Source organism: Pelophylax lessonae (assembly GCF_965119305.1).
Source record: "Pelophylax lessonae genome assembly, chromosome: 11".
Lineage (NCBI taxonomy): Eukaryota > Metazoa > Chordata > Amphibia > Anura > Ranidae > Pelophylax > Pelophylax lessonae.
Genome location: NC_138778.1, coordinates 177,042,881 through 177,057,509, shown reverse-complemented (window position 1 = coordinate 177,057,509; position 14,629 = coordinate 177,042,881). Strand labels below are relative to the sequence as shown.

Here is a 14,629-nt window from a genome sequence, read left to right as displayed (position 1 = left end):
CTTAGAGGAGGCGGCGACTGTCGGAGGACGTAAGAGAAATTCAAGTATTTTAAATACCTAATCTGGCACTGCAGAAAGTATAATTTCCCTAGCACAGATCCCCACTTCCCCCTCGAGATTTATAGCTCTCTCCTCTTCTGGGAGTGCCCAATTACTCTCTGTGCTGGCCCAGCTCCTCCACCCCTCCCTATATAACCATTTATGTAGCTGCCAGGGGAGGAGTAAAGTGTCACAGCTGTGAATCTGCTGGGGCTGTTGATGCCACTTCCAAGATGGCAGCACCCAGGAGCGGTCTCTGAGCTTTTGGACGTCTACACAAGCTGAAGGGTTTTACGTGTAGATAACAAGCCTAAAATATGTTAAATGCACATAATCCTATGGGAAGGTTGTTGTTGAAATAGGTGGTTTGGTGACATGGTCCTTTTGTGAAGAAGCTAATAAAGTAAGTGAAGCCCAGATATAAAAGGAAGCGGAACAGAAGGTGCACTCGCTAGGTGTGACAAGTATAGCGAGCGCACACACCCTAAATGACTGTTTGCGGATCAGATTATTTACGTCAAGGAAAGACTAACATTTTCATCTAGTCCTTGCAAACTGAATTCAACAGGTTAGCTGAAGATTCGTGTGTAAGGGGTATGACCTGTATAATAATAGTACCCATGCACTTAAAACGGCTCTGCCACACCTCAGAGACCTTTAAGTCTAATTATTTAAATTCCTGTACTTGCCGTGTGCGTAAAGAGCGTCAGGGACTTTATGTTGGACTTTCCAAAGTGAAAAGATCACTTCTGCCAGGGATGGTGAAAATAAGAAAGTATTTAGAAGCCAATAAAGTCTCAACTATAAAGGCATCAGTCACAGGTGTCAACACCCACATTGCTGCGCGATGCTGCTCTCTAAATGTCTCTGCGGTTATAAGATTGGTGTCTTTTTAGTGTGTCTAGGACAGGTCCATTTAAATTGAACACAGCATACATAGGGAAGTTTGGGGAACACTGGCATACCCCCTTATATCCTGCTTAGAAGCCCAGGGCAGTGCAGAGAGGGATTGGCCTTGCTCATATAGGCATTACTAGACAAATCTGTGCAAGCCTTGGGCTGGTCCTCCTTATAATTTTATAGAGCATTTTAAGATGTTGGGCCTGGAAGTTGCAAGATAATAGTACATACAGTTTGTGCAAGAAGACCAATTATCAATTTATTTACAGTGATACCAGCAACTTGTAAAATCCAGACCTCTTCTATATATACAAAAAAAAAAAAACTGCATGTATCCAACACTTAAAATGCACCATGACACTAGCAATATGGCCTTTTCTTGGCCACTCCACCTCCCATACAGAAAAGTTTGGCAGAAGCTGTTATATTTGGTGCATTGAAACTTTTGAAATAACGTTGCATTTAAAAACATTTGTTCTGAAACCGGTCATATTACCCTATAAATGTCCATTTTCTATAGATATATAAACCAAGTAATGTGCATTCAAGATCCATATGCTTGTTCTGAGGGTTGGGAACGTTATATGGCGGACTCTAACCCTCTTCTCGCCATTGTTAGTAGTATGAAGCCTCTGGTAGACACCAGTGTGGAGTTCAGATGGGTAAATCTGGGGTGCTGACTGCTATTCCACTGGTCTGCTTTTTGCTGTTCCTCCGTGCAATGTCTGTCCTCCTGTACGGCTGATTTCTTAGGTCTGGGGAAGAGACAGAAGAGTAGAAGTTCTGCTGCCCAATATGTACACAGATACAGTTCTTCAAGGCAATAGCAATACATCAGCTCACTTATGCTTTACAATTATATAAGGAGCATAAGTTACTCTCTAATGGTGACACAAGCACGTGGTAGGTAGTTGCTTTGGTACAGATGCAAATAACTAGGTTAAACCTAGTTATTCATATCTGAACCAAAGCAACTACCACCTATGCTTGTGTCACCATCAGAAAGTAACAATGTTCCTCATTGAATGTTACATCATAAGTGACCTTTTTAATGCAACTCCCCACATTCAGCATAGTTCTGGAACTCTGCCCATGCTCCTGGCCTGCCTTAGGGCCTATGGATACAAGCTTTTGTTTGCTTCAGTCAGGTTTTACATTCCCTTACAAAATCTATGCGGTATGCAAAACCCACTTGAAGGAAAACAGCTGCCCTTGTCAGTTAATTGTGAATGATCTCAAACTGATATCCTTGACACAATCTTGTGGATACAGGCCTTTGCTGCATATGCTGGTTGTGACTAAAGAAAAATGCCTGTTGTCTATAGCCTTGCACATATAGACAGATTAGGCATTATGCTGTAGCAAGCTGGTAGTACTCACGGTGTCGGGCCTAGGGTTGCCACCTCATCCCTTTAAAACTGAACACATAATAATTACACAAGTTCTGTGGCTGATCAAGGTGGTAATTAAACTCACTTGGTGCCTTATCTGCATTAAATTACCCTCAGAACCTGTGTATTTTATATGTGTTCGGGTTGAAAGGGATGAGGTGGCAACCCTAGCCGGGCCTGCACTGGCACTTTGTGGCTTTCCCAACATTGCTGCTAGGATTCATGTAGAAATTTTCTGTAGAGACTATGGAAGTGAATCTTGTGAGTTGGCTTTCCCAACACTACCAGCATAATAGATTCATGTAGACATTTGGTGTAGAGACTATGGAGATGAATCTTGTGAGGTGGCTTTCCCAACACTGCCAGTATAATGGATTTGTGTAGAAATGTTGTGTAGAGACTATGAAGGTGAATCTTGTGAGGTGGTTTTCCCAACACTACACAAAATTTCTACATGAACTGGCAGTGTTGGGAAAGCCACCTCACAAGATTCACTTCCATAGGTCTCCACATAAAATTTCTTCATGAATCCTACCAGCAGTGTTGGGAAAGTCACCTGACAAGATTCACCTTCATAGTCTCTACACAACATTTCTACACTAATCCATTATACTGGCAGTGTTGGGAAAGCCAACTCACAAGATTCACTTCCATAGTCTCTACACCAAATTTCTACATGAATCCATTATACTGGCAGAGACTATGGAAGTGAATCTTGTGAGGTGGCTTTCCCAACACTACCAGAATAATGGATTCATGTAGAAATTTTCTGTAGAGACTATGGAAGTGAATCTTGTGAGTTGGCTTTCCCACTACCAGCATAATGGATTCATGTAGAAATCTGGTGTAGACTATGGAAGTGAATCTTGTGAGTTGGCTTTCCCAACACTACCAGCATAATGGGTTCATGTAGAAATTTTCTGTAGAGACTATGGAAGTGAATCTTGTGAGTTGGCTTTCCCACTACCAGCATAATGGATTCATGTAGAAATCTGGTGTAGACTATGGAAGTGAATCTTGTGAGGTGGCTTTCCCAACACTGCCAGTATAATGGATTCATGTAGAAATTTGGAGTAGAGACTATGGAAGTGAATCTTGTGAGGTGGCTTTCCCAACACTGCCAGTATAATGGATTCATGTAGAAATCTGGTGTAGAGACTATGGAAGTGAATCTTGTGAGTTGGCTTTCCCAACACTACCAGCATAATGGATTCATGTAGAAATCTGGTGTAGAGACTATGGAAGTGAATCTTGTGAGTTGGCTTTCCCAACACTGCCAGTATAATGGGTTCATGTAGAAATTTTCTGTAGAGACTATGGAAGTGAATCTTGTGAGTTGGCTTTCCCACTACCAGCATAATGGATTCATGTAGAAATCTGGTGTAGACTATGGAAGTGAATCTTGTGAGTTGGCTTTCCCAACACTACCAGCATAATGGGTTCATGTAGAAATTTGGTGTAGAGACTATGGAAGTGAATCTTGTGAGGTGGCTTTCCCAACACTACCAGCATAATAGATTCATGTAGACATTTGGTGTAGAGACTACTGAGGTGAATCTTGTGAGGTGGCTTTCCCAACACTGCCAGTATAATGGATTCATGTAGAAATTAGGTGTAGACACTATTGAGGTTATTCTTGTGAAGTGACTTTCTCAATACTGCCAGTATAATTGATTCATGTAGCAATTTGGTGCAGAGGCTATGGAGGTGAATCTTTTTAGATGTATACTTGACAATGTAATAAAGGCCCCCCTTATCTTAGCACAGACATATATACAAGTATATAAAAACTGGTTTCCCTGAGTAAAGTTCTGTAAAATATACATGCGTTGTAAAGGCAGATCTCAGATACACTAGGACTATTTAAAAGGAAAAAGTATGGCAAAAGCTTTTTTGGCTGTACTTTTCCTAGTGATCACAGGAGTGCACTTAGTTCTGCACTCCTGTGACCCAGATTCAGCCGACAAGGGGCTAACGTCTGCTGTCGACCTGACGTCACAGAGTCTCCCCAGATTCCCGACAATAATATTTGGATCTGCCCAGACGGCTGACCGTCAGCTGGCTCAGCCTCACAGCTACGAGCCTTAGCCAGCTACTTCTGCCCCTTCCACGGCTCGAGTGAGTGGTGGAGGGGCAGAGCAGAGAGCTGGGGACTGACAGTCACAGGCTCACTGAAGACTGAGAACTATCAGCGTAGAGACGGCGGGGGACAGCTGCAGCATCAGATCAATGCTGCAGCCATTTAGGTGAGTATGTTTGTCTTTTGGAAACCTTCTCAGGGACAAGTAAATTAAACCCCGTAACCCCCCACAAACTGGTTGCATTGTGCTTTAAAAAAATAAAAAAACAGATTTAGCGAAATGTGAATTTCTGAATGAACTCTGCCTGGTTTGAGAAAAGCACAGGCTGCTCCAAGTCTCTTGCCGAGAAATGATGTTGAGGTCAAAGGAACAGGGACTAGGAAGGCAACTACCTCATTCCTTGCTGCCATCAATCTAAATGTAAAGCATATTGGGAAAACGAGTTCTCCAGAGGGTGTGAAGTATGGATTTTCTTACATCAGCAGGTGTTGGTCAGAAGAGGAGACCCAACGCAGATGTCAGTGGATCAATTCTTAAAGCACAATTAAATGTTTTATTGCCTAATGTGCAGCCAGTAGGGAATAGTAAGGGTGGGTTATAACCCCCACTTTTTTCCATCTGTGTCTGATGGGAGGAGATTTCCATTTACTTCCTGTCCCATAGCCAAAACAGGAAGTGAGAGGAAATCCCTCCAAAAGTGTACCCATTGGAGGATCTCTGCTCTATTTCTGTTCAACCCAAAATTTGGGATTTTCTGTTACTTTCAGTGATAATGGCAAATAGAGAGGGTGAATCTCCCTAATGGGGACACAAACCGCTATAAACCTGCAAGAGTTCTAATCCCTCTCCCCTCCATCCAAAACTAAAAAAAAAAATGCCTTTAGTAACACTAAGCACATACACTGTGTTCCCCTGTTTTTAGAATATTCCTAATGGCCATCATTGAGTCAACTAATTTTATTTGAATGGCATCCCAGATTTATTTAGGTTTCATGACCATATTTGCCACTTTTCCCAAATGGAAAACACATTCACAGAATTTTATTTGTTTAAAACCACTTCCATACCGCTGGACGTCATATGACGTCCTGGGCTTTCAGTGGAGATATCTGAATGATGGGTGCAGCTACAGGCATCATTCCTATATCTTTTTCTTCTGCTGGCGATTCCCTGCAAAGTAAAAACAATCATAGCAGCTGTTCAGCCACTTGATTGTTTTTAAAGAGGACCCTTCCCACCACCCTGGGGTTCTTCTACCAGCTCGCCCGTGTGATCGGCACGCCGGAGAACGGCTGTTTACAATAAAGCTGACCGAGAACAGATGGTCCCTGGTCATCTCTATGACCTTCGGAGGCTGGGCGGAACGTTATGACGTCACTTTCAGCATTGGCAGATGTAAACCCTGCCGTTTTTTAAGCTGAGAAGCGGAGATTTTTTTTTTTTTTTTAATTTCAGGCTTTCCAGCCTAGAGGCGAGATCTGGGGACTTATAGACCCCAGATCTAGCTGTAAAGAGGACCTGTCATGCCCTATTCCTACTACAAGGGATGTTTATATTCCTTGCGAAAGGAATAAAAGTAATAAAAAATAAATAAATTAATGGAAAAGTGTAAAAAAAAAAAAAAAAAATTTAAATAAAATCATAAAAAAAAATTAAAGAGCCACCATCCCCTTGAGCTCGCACACAGAAGCGAACGAATGTGTAGGTCGTGCCCGCATATGTGAACAACGTTCAAATCACATATGTGAGGCATCACTGCGAACGTTAGACTCAACTGGTAACCTGTAAAATATTTTAAAGCGTAGCCTATGGAGATTTTTATGCACTGAAGTTTGGCGCCATTCCACAATTATGCGCAATTGTAAAGTGTGACATGTTAGGCCTCCATTTACTCTGCGCCACATCATCTTTCACATTTTACAAAAGAATTGGGCTAACTTTAGGGTTTTTGTTTTTTTATAATTCATTTTTTTCCCCCCCCCCAAAAAAAAAAAAAAATATATATATATATATATATATATATATATATATATAAAATCAGAGACCCTAGGGAATAAAATGGCAGTCATTCCAATTTTTTACGTTGCACGGTATTTGCGCAGCAATTTATCAAGCATGATATATATATTATAATATATATTTATATATATAATGTTTGGGGGTTCTGATTAGTTTTCCAGCCAAAATATGATGATTTTTACATGTAGGAGAGGAATGCAAGAATTGCCCTGGTATGGAAGCTGGAAAGAACATTTTTCTATCCTGCTTCTAATTTGAATTTTCTTGCCTCTATGGAAGTCAGTTTGACCCCATCAGCCATTAGGAATTTTCCAAAGTGAAACATTTTCAAATGAACTTCTACTGGTGTGTGTCCAACTTTACTGACCCAATGATCAATGCTGCACCAGGCAGCAGATGACAGAAAAGCTGAAGCAGTGTCACAGGCAACCAGTAAAAGATGACTGGGGTATAGCCTCCCCCCAGTGCCATCTTAAGAGCATTAAAGGGCCCCGGGCAATAAAGTGCACTGGGGCCCTGCCTACACAATCACCCATGAGAATAAAATATGCAAATTATCGATAAGGCGATATTTATTAGTACAGCAGTGCCAGGCTAATAACAGCTTCCAAGTTGGGCGGCTGGGTCCGGTGCACACACACATAGATGGAAGTCGGACTCTACTGTCCTGTGTGTGCCTGTTCCCGTGGAGGCGGACAGGCATTCCTGCAGTTGAGGGCTCCCCCTCCACTGCCCAACTGGCCTGACAGCAGCGCAGGGCCGAGAGGCGGCGGGATGCACACAGGAATCAGGACTAATGCTTGGCTGGGGCTGGGTAGGTGGGGCCCCCGGGCAACTGCCCAGCATGCCCATTTGGTAAGATGGCCCTGCCTCCCCCCACTACTGAAAGAAAACCTGTCTCCAGCATCAAATCTCCTTCAATGCAGCAGTATTGCAGAGTGTTTCTTTGTGATCAGACCCTTCCCGGAGTGTCAGATCCCCCCTGGTGGGGAGCTCGCAGGAAGAGACAGCAGGGATTAGTGAAGGGGAAGGCAGCAACTGTACTAGATGTAGGGGGTCAGCCTTTGTTTACAAGGGGTTAGCCATTATACTATCAGGATGCACATTAGTAAACTCCTCCGCTGTGAGAGCTGCAGTATATGCCAGGGCTCTCTCTTTGCTCTATTAACCCCCGACCCCCCCCCCCCCAGCGTTAACAGCGGCTCTTACATCAGAGTAGTTATTTGTGTGAATCTTGATAGTCATATGACTGAGCAGCTGCATATAAAACAGCAACCATTGCAACCTTCTCTCCAGTAATCCCCGCCATCTGCAAAAAAACAGAAGTGGCGTAGGAGCAGGGAGGAGGGGGGCTGCAGCCGGGGAATTTGATACTTTCAAAAAATATGTCAGATCCTTATGCAAGATTGAAGGCTTGTTTATAAGAAAACACTCTGCAAAGTGCGTACACAACGTCCTTGATGCTGCAATTGCCTAAAATAAGACATGATTATGGCAGTAGGGGTCTCCTGAGGGGGAGGGAAGCATTTTTAAGGTCTGTGTTGCTGTTGGAGATATTATCCTTTGCTTCTAATTTTTTTAAACTGTTATTACTGCAACAGTAAGTAATGGATAATCTCTTCCAACAGAGCCTTGGAAAGTCACAGCAACCGGACAGAGGTTCTAAGCCTTTCCCACTATCTGAATTGAAATAAAATGCAGTTTTGGATGGACACCCATCCACTAGGGTGGTGAACCCCTATGGTGCCTTCTTCTGAACAGTGACATTTGAATGTTAGATGTTTTGAGAACTTCTAAAAAAATGCATATTATCATTGATCACCTTGTGCCATTTACACTCCCCGGCCATTTTATTAGGTACACCTTGCTATTACCGGGTTGGACCCCCTTTTGCCTTCAGAACTGCCTTCATTCTTCATGGCTTGGATTCAACAAGGTGTTGATAACATTCCTCAGAGATTTTGGTCCATAGTGACATGACAGCATCACGCAGTTGCTGCAGATTTGTCGGCTGCACATCCATGACGCGTATCTCCCGGATATTGGATTGGGATCTGGAGGAGAGGCCATTGGAGTACAGTGACCTCATTGTCATGTTGAAGAAACCAGTGGTGAGATGATTTGGGCTTTGTGACATGGTGTATTATCCTGCTGGAAGGAGCCATCAGAAGATGGGTACACTGTAGGGTACAAAGCCATTCACAACTCTGCCCCGAGCTACATCACCAAACTTGTCTCCAAATATCACCCAAACCGTCCTCTCCGCTCCTCTCAAGACCTCCTACTCTCAAGCTCCCTTGTCTCCTCCTCTCATGCTCGTCTCCAGGATTTCTCCAGGGCCTCTCCCATCCTCTGGAACTCTCTACCTCAACCTGTACGGCTATCTCCTATTCTAGCTGCTTTCAGGTGATCCCTGAAAACTAATTTCTTCAGGGAAGCCTATCACACCTCCAACTAATCTTCCATCAGCTCATTCCCTACTGTTACAACCTCTTGTACCACCTGCCCCACCCTATTAGATTGTAAGCTTTTCTGAGCAGGGCCCTCTTAATCCTCTTGTATTTTATTGTATTGTAACTGTATTGTCTCCCTCTAACATTGTAAAGCGCTGCGTAAACTGCTGGCGCTATAGAAATCCTGAATAATAATAATAATAATTGTAGTCATAAAGGGATGGACATGCTCAGCAACAACACTCAGGTATACTGTTGCATTTAAACAATGGTCAATTGGTATTAAGGGGCCAAAAGTGTGCCAAGAAAATATCCACCACACCATTACACCACCACCAGCCTGAAGCGTTGATACAAGGCAGGATGGATCCATGCTTTCATTTTAACGCCAAATTCTGACCCTACCATCTAAATGTTGCAGCTGAAATCGAGACTCGTTAGACCAGGCAACATTTTTCCATTCTTCTATTGTCCACTTTTGGTGAGCCTGGGTGAATTGTAGCCTCCGTTTCCTAGCTGACAGGAGTGGCACCTGGTGGGGTCTTCTGCTGCTGTAGCATCTGCTTCAAGGTTTGATGTGTTGTGCGTTCAGAGATGGTATTCTGCATACCTTGGTTGTAACGAGTGGTTGGTTGAGTTGCTGTTGCCTTTCTCTCATCTCGACCCAGTCTGCCCATTCTTCTCTGACTTCAACAAGGCATTTTCCTCCACAAAACCTCCGCTCACTGGATGTTTTCTCTTTTTCTAACCATTTTCTGAAAACCCAAAGGATGGTCTTGTGTGAAAATCCCAGATCAGCAGTGTTTGAAATGCTCAGACCAGCCCGTCTGGCACCAACAACCATGCCACGTTCAAAGTCACTTAAATCCCCTTTCTTCCCCATTCTGATGCTCAGTTTGAACTTCAGCAAGTCGTTTTCACCACTTCTAGATGCCTAAATGCATTGAGTTGCTGCCATGTGATTGGCTGGTTAGCAATTTGTGTTACCAAGCAATTGAACAGGTGTACCTAATATAGTGGTCGGTGAGTGTATGTGACAACAATTTGCTGTATGGCCCAGAGATAGATTTGGTTCCTTTCATGCTCTAATGTCCAACAGGCAGGTTTAGGGCTCATACAATACAAAATGCTCTTCTTGTTTCTTTAACGTGCATTTCCATGGACTCAGGTGAGGATAAAAAGCAGTTCAGATTAAAACAAATGTTCATGGACAGAGGCCCTAAAAAAATCTTTCTATGATATTTCTAATGTTTACAAGTAGACATATGCCGGTTTTCGGTAATTCGATATATCGCGGTATTGCATAGCCACGGTATTGTTATTGTGGCATTTTTAAAATACCGAGTTTCTCTGTCAAGTCTGCCTGACTTGTGAATTGATACATTTCAGTGAGCTGGATGACTCATTCACTCACTCAGCTAACACCTTTCAGCATTAAGTCTCCTAACTATAAACAAAAATGATTACATTGTATCTTTTCCTTCCCTCTGCCAGGGAGAAAGGAAGTTTAACCTCTTAAAGACTGGATCTTTTTCTGACATTTGTTGCTTGCAAGTTAAAATCAGTTTTTTTTTTGCTAGAAAAGTACTTAGAACCCCCAAACATTTTATATATTTTTTTAGCAGAGACCCTACAGAAAAAAATGGCGATTGTTGTAATATTTTATGTCACACTGTATTTGCGCAGCAGTCTTTCAAACGCAATTAATAGACTTTAATGAATAAAAAAAAAAAAAAAACGTAACAGTAAAGTTATCCCAATTTTTTTTTTTTGTTACACAGAGAATCGTGATCTTTATTCCAAGCTAAAAAATCGTGATTCTCATTTTGGCCAGAATCGTGCAGCTCTAATATATATATATATATATATATATATATATATATATATATATATATATATATATATATATATATATATACACACACACACACACACGCATAGCAGCCCACATTACATTATTATATAGCCATCAAGCAGTGTCTGGCCTACCTGGTGATGACTGGTCCTGGCGCTCTGATCCGATGGCCTGGTCTTTAAAGGGGCAAATCCTTGCGATCCAGAAGTGGTTAAACCTGCAGGAGGACCGGTGTTTTTATCTATTAATGACTTTACTATTGCTTTAGGCCTGGTTCACATGTATGCGGGTTGGTGGTTCACATGTATGCGGGTTGGCGGTTCACATGTATGCGGGTTGGCGGTTCACATGTATGCGGGTTGGCGGCCCACATTTGCACAGGCATAGCAGCCCATTGATGTGAATGGGCTTGAGCTGCTATGCCTGCGTTTTCAGCTGAAAAAAGGTGCATGCAGAATTTAAAAAAATGCAGTGGCCATGAAATCCATCCTTCTTTTGCACCATGCGACTTACCTGCCGTTGCTGCACACGCAAACTGTTTTTAAATGCCGTGCCCACGTATACAAAAAATGCAGAAAGCTTGCCAGAGCAGGAACTGCAGGTTAGTCGCATGGTGCAAAAGCAGGATGGATTTCAAGGCCACTGAATTTTAAAAAAAATGCTGCATGCACCTTTTTTCTGCGGAAAATGAGGGCATAGCAGCCCGTTCAAATCAATGGGCTGCTATGCCTGTGCAAATGTGGGCTGCCAACCCGCATACATGTGAACCGCCAACCCGCATACATGTGAACCACCAACCCGCATACATGCGAACCAGGCCTAAAGCAATAGTAAAGTAATTTATAAACAACACCTCCTTCAGGTTTAACCACATCTTGACCACAAGGATTTGCCCTCTTAATGACCAGGCCATCGGATCGGAGCCGAGCGCCAGGACCAGTTATCACCAGTTAGGCCAGACACTGCTTGATGACCTATTTTAGGCCTGGTTCACAGAGTCTGTACTGACTGACTATATAATAATGTGCATAAGTGAACCAAAGCCCCTAAATTCAGCAATGAAATTGAAGTGAGGTGGAAATTTAATAATTTAAATTTAATAATAGAATACCGTGATAATACCGTATACCGTGGCAAAACCTTAATCAATTAATCGCAGCATGAAAATCTGATACCGTCACAAGCCTATTTACAAGTGGGAGTGTATATTATATGGATATGTTAATATGGATTCTCTCCCTCCCTCTTAGCATCGAGAACACATTTTATTTGTTGACTCTTGATAACACATTGTATTCCAAAATGTGGTTTCAATATATATGCACTTTGAATACTTGTTATCTGTACGTGTTTAATATTTCCACGCCATGTTGTAACTTCTGTTTTACATTATTCTTGAATAAAGTTTTTTATTGTGAAAAAAAATAAAAAATCTCTCCTTACCTGTAATAATATCCTCTATAACCCAGTTCTCCTCATACACCCGCGGCTCTTTTGTTTGCAGCTTCTTGTTCAGTTCAGCCATCAGATTGACTGGCGGTTTTGACGCTTTGGCAGGTGGAGACTGCAATGTCATAAATAAGCAAAATGCATTAGTTCCAATGGAAAAGTCAAAATGAAGGTAGATTTTAAGGGTGCGATGGCCTTTGAAGGGACCCTGTCCCCACACCTACTATATATGAACTAATGAGTATATGTACTAGCACTAGTGATTTGCCGTAATTAGGGTTTCCTAAGCAGATGTCAGGGCCATGATTCTGCCAGAAATGTCTACTTGCAGGCTGCCTGCCGCTCCTGATCACTTAGCCCCTATGTCCTCAATGTTTCTGCTGCAAGTACAATATTCTTCCAAGAGTAACACCGAAAGCAGCTGCATAGTAAGCCCGCTGCTTTATGTGCATCTAGCAGAAACACTGTGATGACGGGGACCAGGGGTAAGCAGCCCCGAATTCTAATAACAAAAAATATAGAAGAATTTTTCCATTCGGTTGCTTGAATTTTTTTTTTCTGTGCAAAAAATCAGTACAATACAGCAAAAAACATTCTGGTGTACTGCCACCTTGTTTTTGCATGCGTAGGTACGTCAAATAATAGGAGGCGGCCAAAAAAACAAACACTTTGCAAGCAACATCAGAAGGTTTTCCAGGTATGGCTATATTATACTGCACATAGTTACCATGATCCAACTTGTACCAATATAATACCTATGTAGTTACCATACTTGCCGATAACCCTGGAAGCTGGAAACCATTGAAGTAGACATCTGCAGTGATCTCCACTTGCTTCCAGGTCCTGGGCTGAGGGGCTGCACTTCTGCTTGCCGAACAGAAGAGTCAGGTGCTCGCCACAGATGCCATTCAGAGAATGCTTTGCATTTTCTACATGAAGCAAAGCCTTCTCTGATTGGATGAGATGGTGAGGTCACATACTCCACCTCATCCAATCGGAGAACACTTTGCATTCATTCAGAAAATGCTAAGCATTCTTTGAATGGTGCCCATGCAGAGCAGCCAACCTTCTGTGTTCAATGCATCAGCTGGCCACTCGGGATGGGGCCCAGAAGCTAGTGGAGATCACTGGTGTACTGGTGTCTACTTCAGTGATTTCCAGTTTCCGAGGACATTGGCCAGGTATAGAATACACTGAGCATAGATAATGACCAATTTATTGATGTATAATAAAAGCCATACCTGGAATTCTTGCTTCAGAGCCCATTCAGACTAGCGCGACACGACTTTGGGGGGCGACCTGTGAAGTCGCTTGCACCACGACTTCGGCGCGACTTGCAGAGACTTCACATAATGGAAGTCTATGCAAGTCGCCTCCAGTTCGCCCCAAAGTAGTACAGGATCTTTTTTCTAAGTCGGAGTGACTTGTGTCGCTCCTATTAGAACGGGTCCTGTGCTAATCAATGGACGGCGACCGAGCGCGACTTGTCAGGCTGACAAGTCGCGCTAATGTGAATGGGCTCTCAGGGTATTTTCATTTTGTTTTCAAGCAAGTTTCACCCAAAAACAATGCTAATCTAGATCAGGGGTCTTCAAACTATGGCCCTCCAGTGGTTCAGGAACTACAATTCCCATCATGCATAGTCATGTCTGTGAATGTCAGAGTTTTACAATTTACAATGCCTCATGGGATGTGTAGTTTCGCAACATCTGGAAGGCCATAGTTTGAAGCTTTAATTTAATAAAGCCTATATTCCAGATAATGCGCTAGGCCAGTGTGCCCTTTGTTTTCTGTTTGCAGTACCTTCACACTACCCCGGTCTTATAGGGCAGCAAGGCCTCAGCCATTTGGGATTCGTGCGCCATTTGGGCCAAGTTTGAGTTCCGTGGAATGAGTGGACGGGGGCTCTGGTTCTGAACGCAGGAGTAAGGTGCTACAGCATCGCATTATTGTTTTGGAGCGTAGTTTGAAGACAATTTCTAATTTAATGCTGTCCTCCATTAAAAAATCAAGTGAGGTTTGGACTGCTTAGGGATACTCTATGGCAGGGGTAGACAACTGATGTACTCCAGCTGTGGAAACATGATAAGTCCCATGAGGCATTGCAAGAATGACTGGCAGAGTCATGATGGGATTTATAGTTTCACTACAGATAGTATGCCAAGCATGCCTACTCCTGCCCTAGGGGGCAGTAGAGAATACTTATGATTGTCAGAAGTGAGCACTGCAACTGGGATAAGTTTGAGAGTAGGCAGAAACGCAATAGTTGGTGTGTCCACAGCTTCCTACTATCATGCGAGTACAGGACCTGCCAAGGACAGGTAGATGTAAGTCTCTGGGAAAAATCTCCTCCCTTTGGTCTGTCCTAGGCACTCTTCATGATTATGACTGGCATAACCGCTGTATCTTTTATCCCCCACTAGGCTGACACTAAAAGTTTGG

At 42.8% G+C, this 14,629-nt stretch overlaps 1 protein-coding gene across 1 annotated transcript in view; it reads right to left on the bottom strand.

Moving 5' to 3' along the window:
* Nucleotides 1-447: 447 nt before the first annotated feature.
* The window catches only part of FMNL1 (formin like 1), a 121,290-nt gene continuing 107,108 nt past the window's right edge, over nt 448-14,629 (bottom strand). Inside the window, exons 25-26 of the mRNA XM_082271785.1 lie at nt 12,182-12,302; nt 448-1,694 (exon numbers count right to left, since the gene is read on the bottom strand). Coding sequence (XP_082127911.1) covers nt 1,594-1,694; nt 12,182-12,302 — 222 coding nt within the window. The 3' untranslated portion in view covers nt 448-1,593. The remainder of the gene's footprint in view (nt 1,695-12,181; nt 12,303-14,629) is intronic.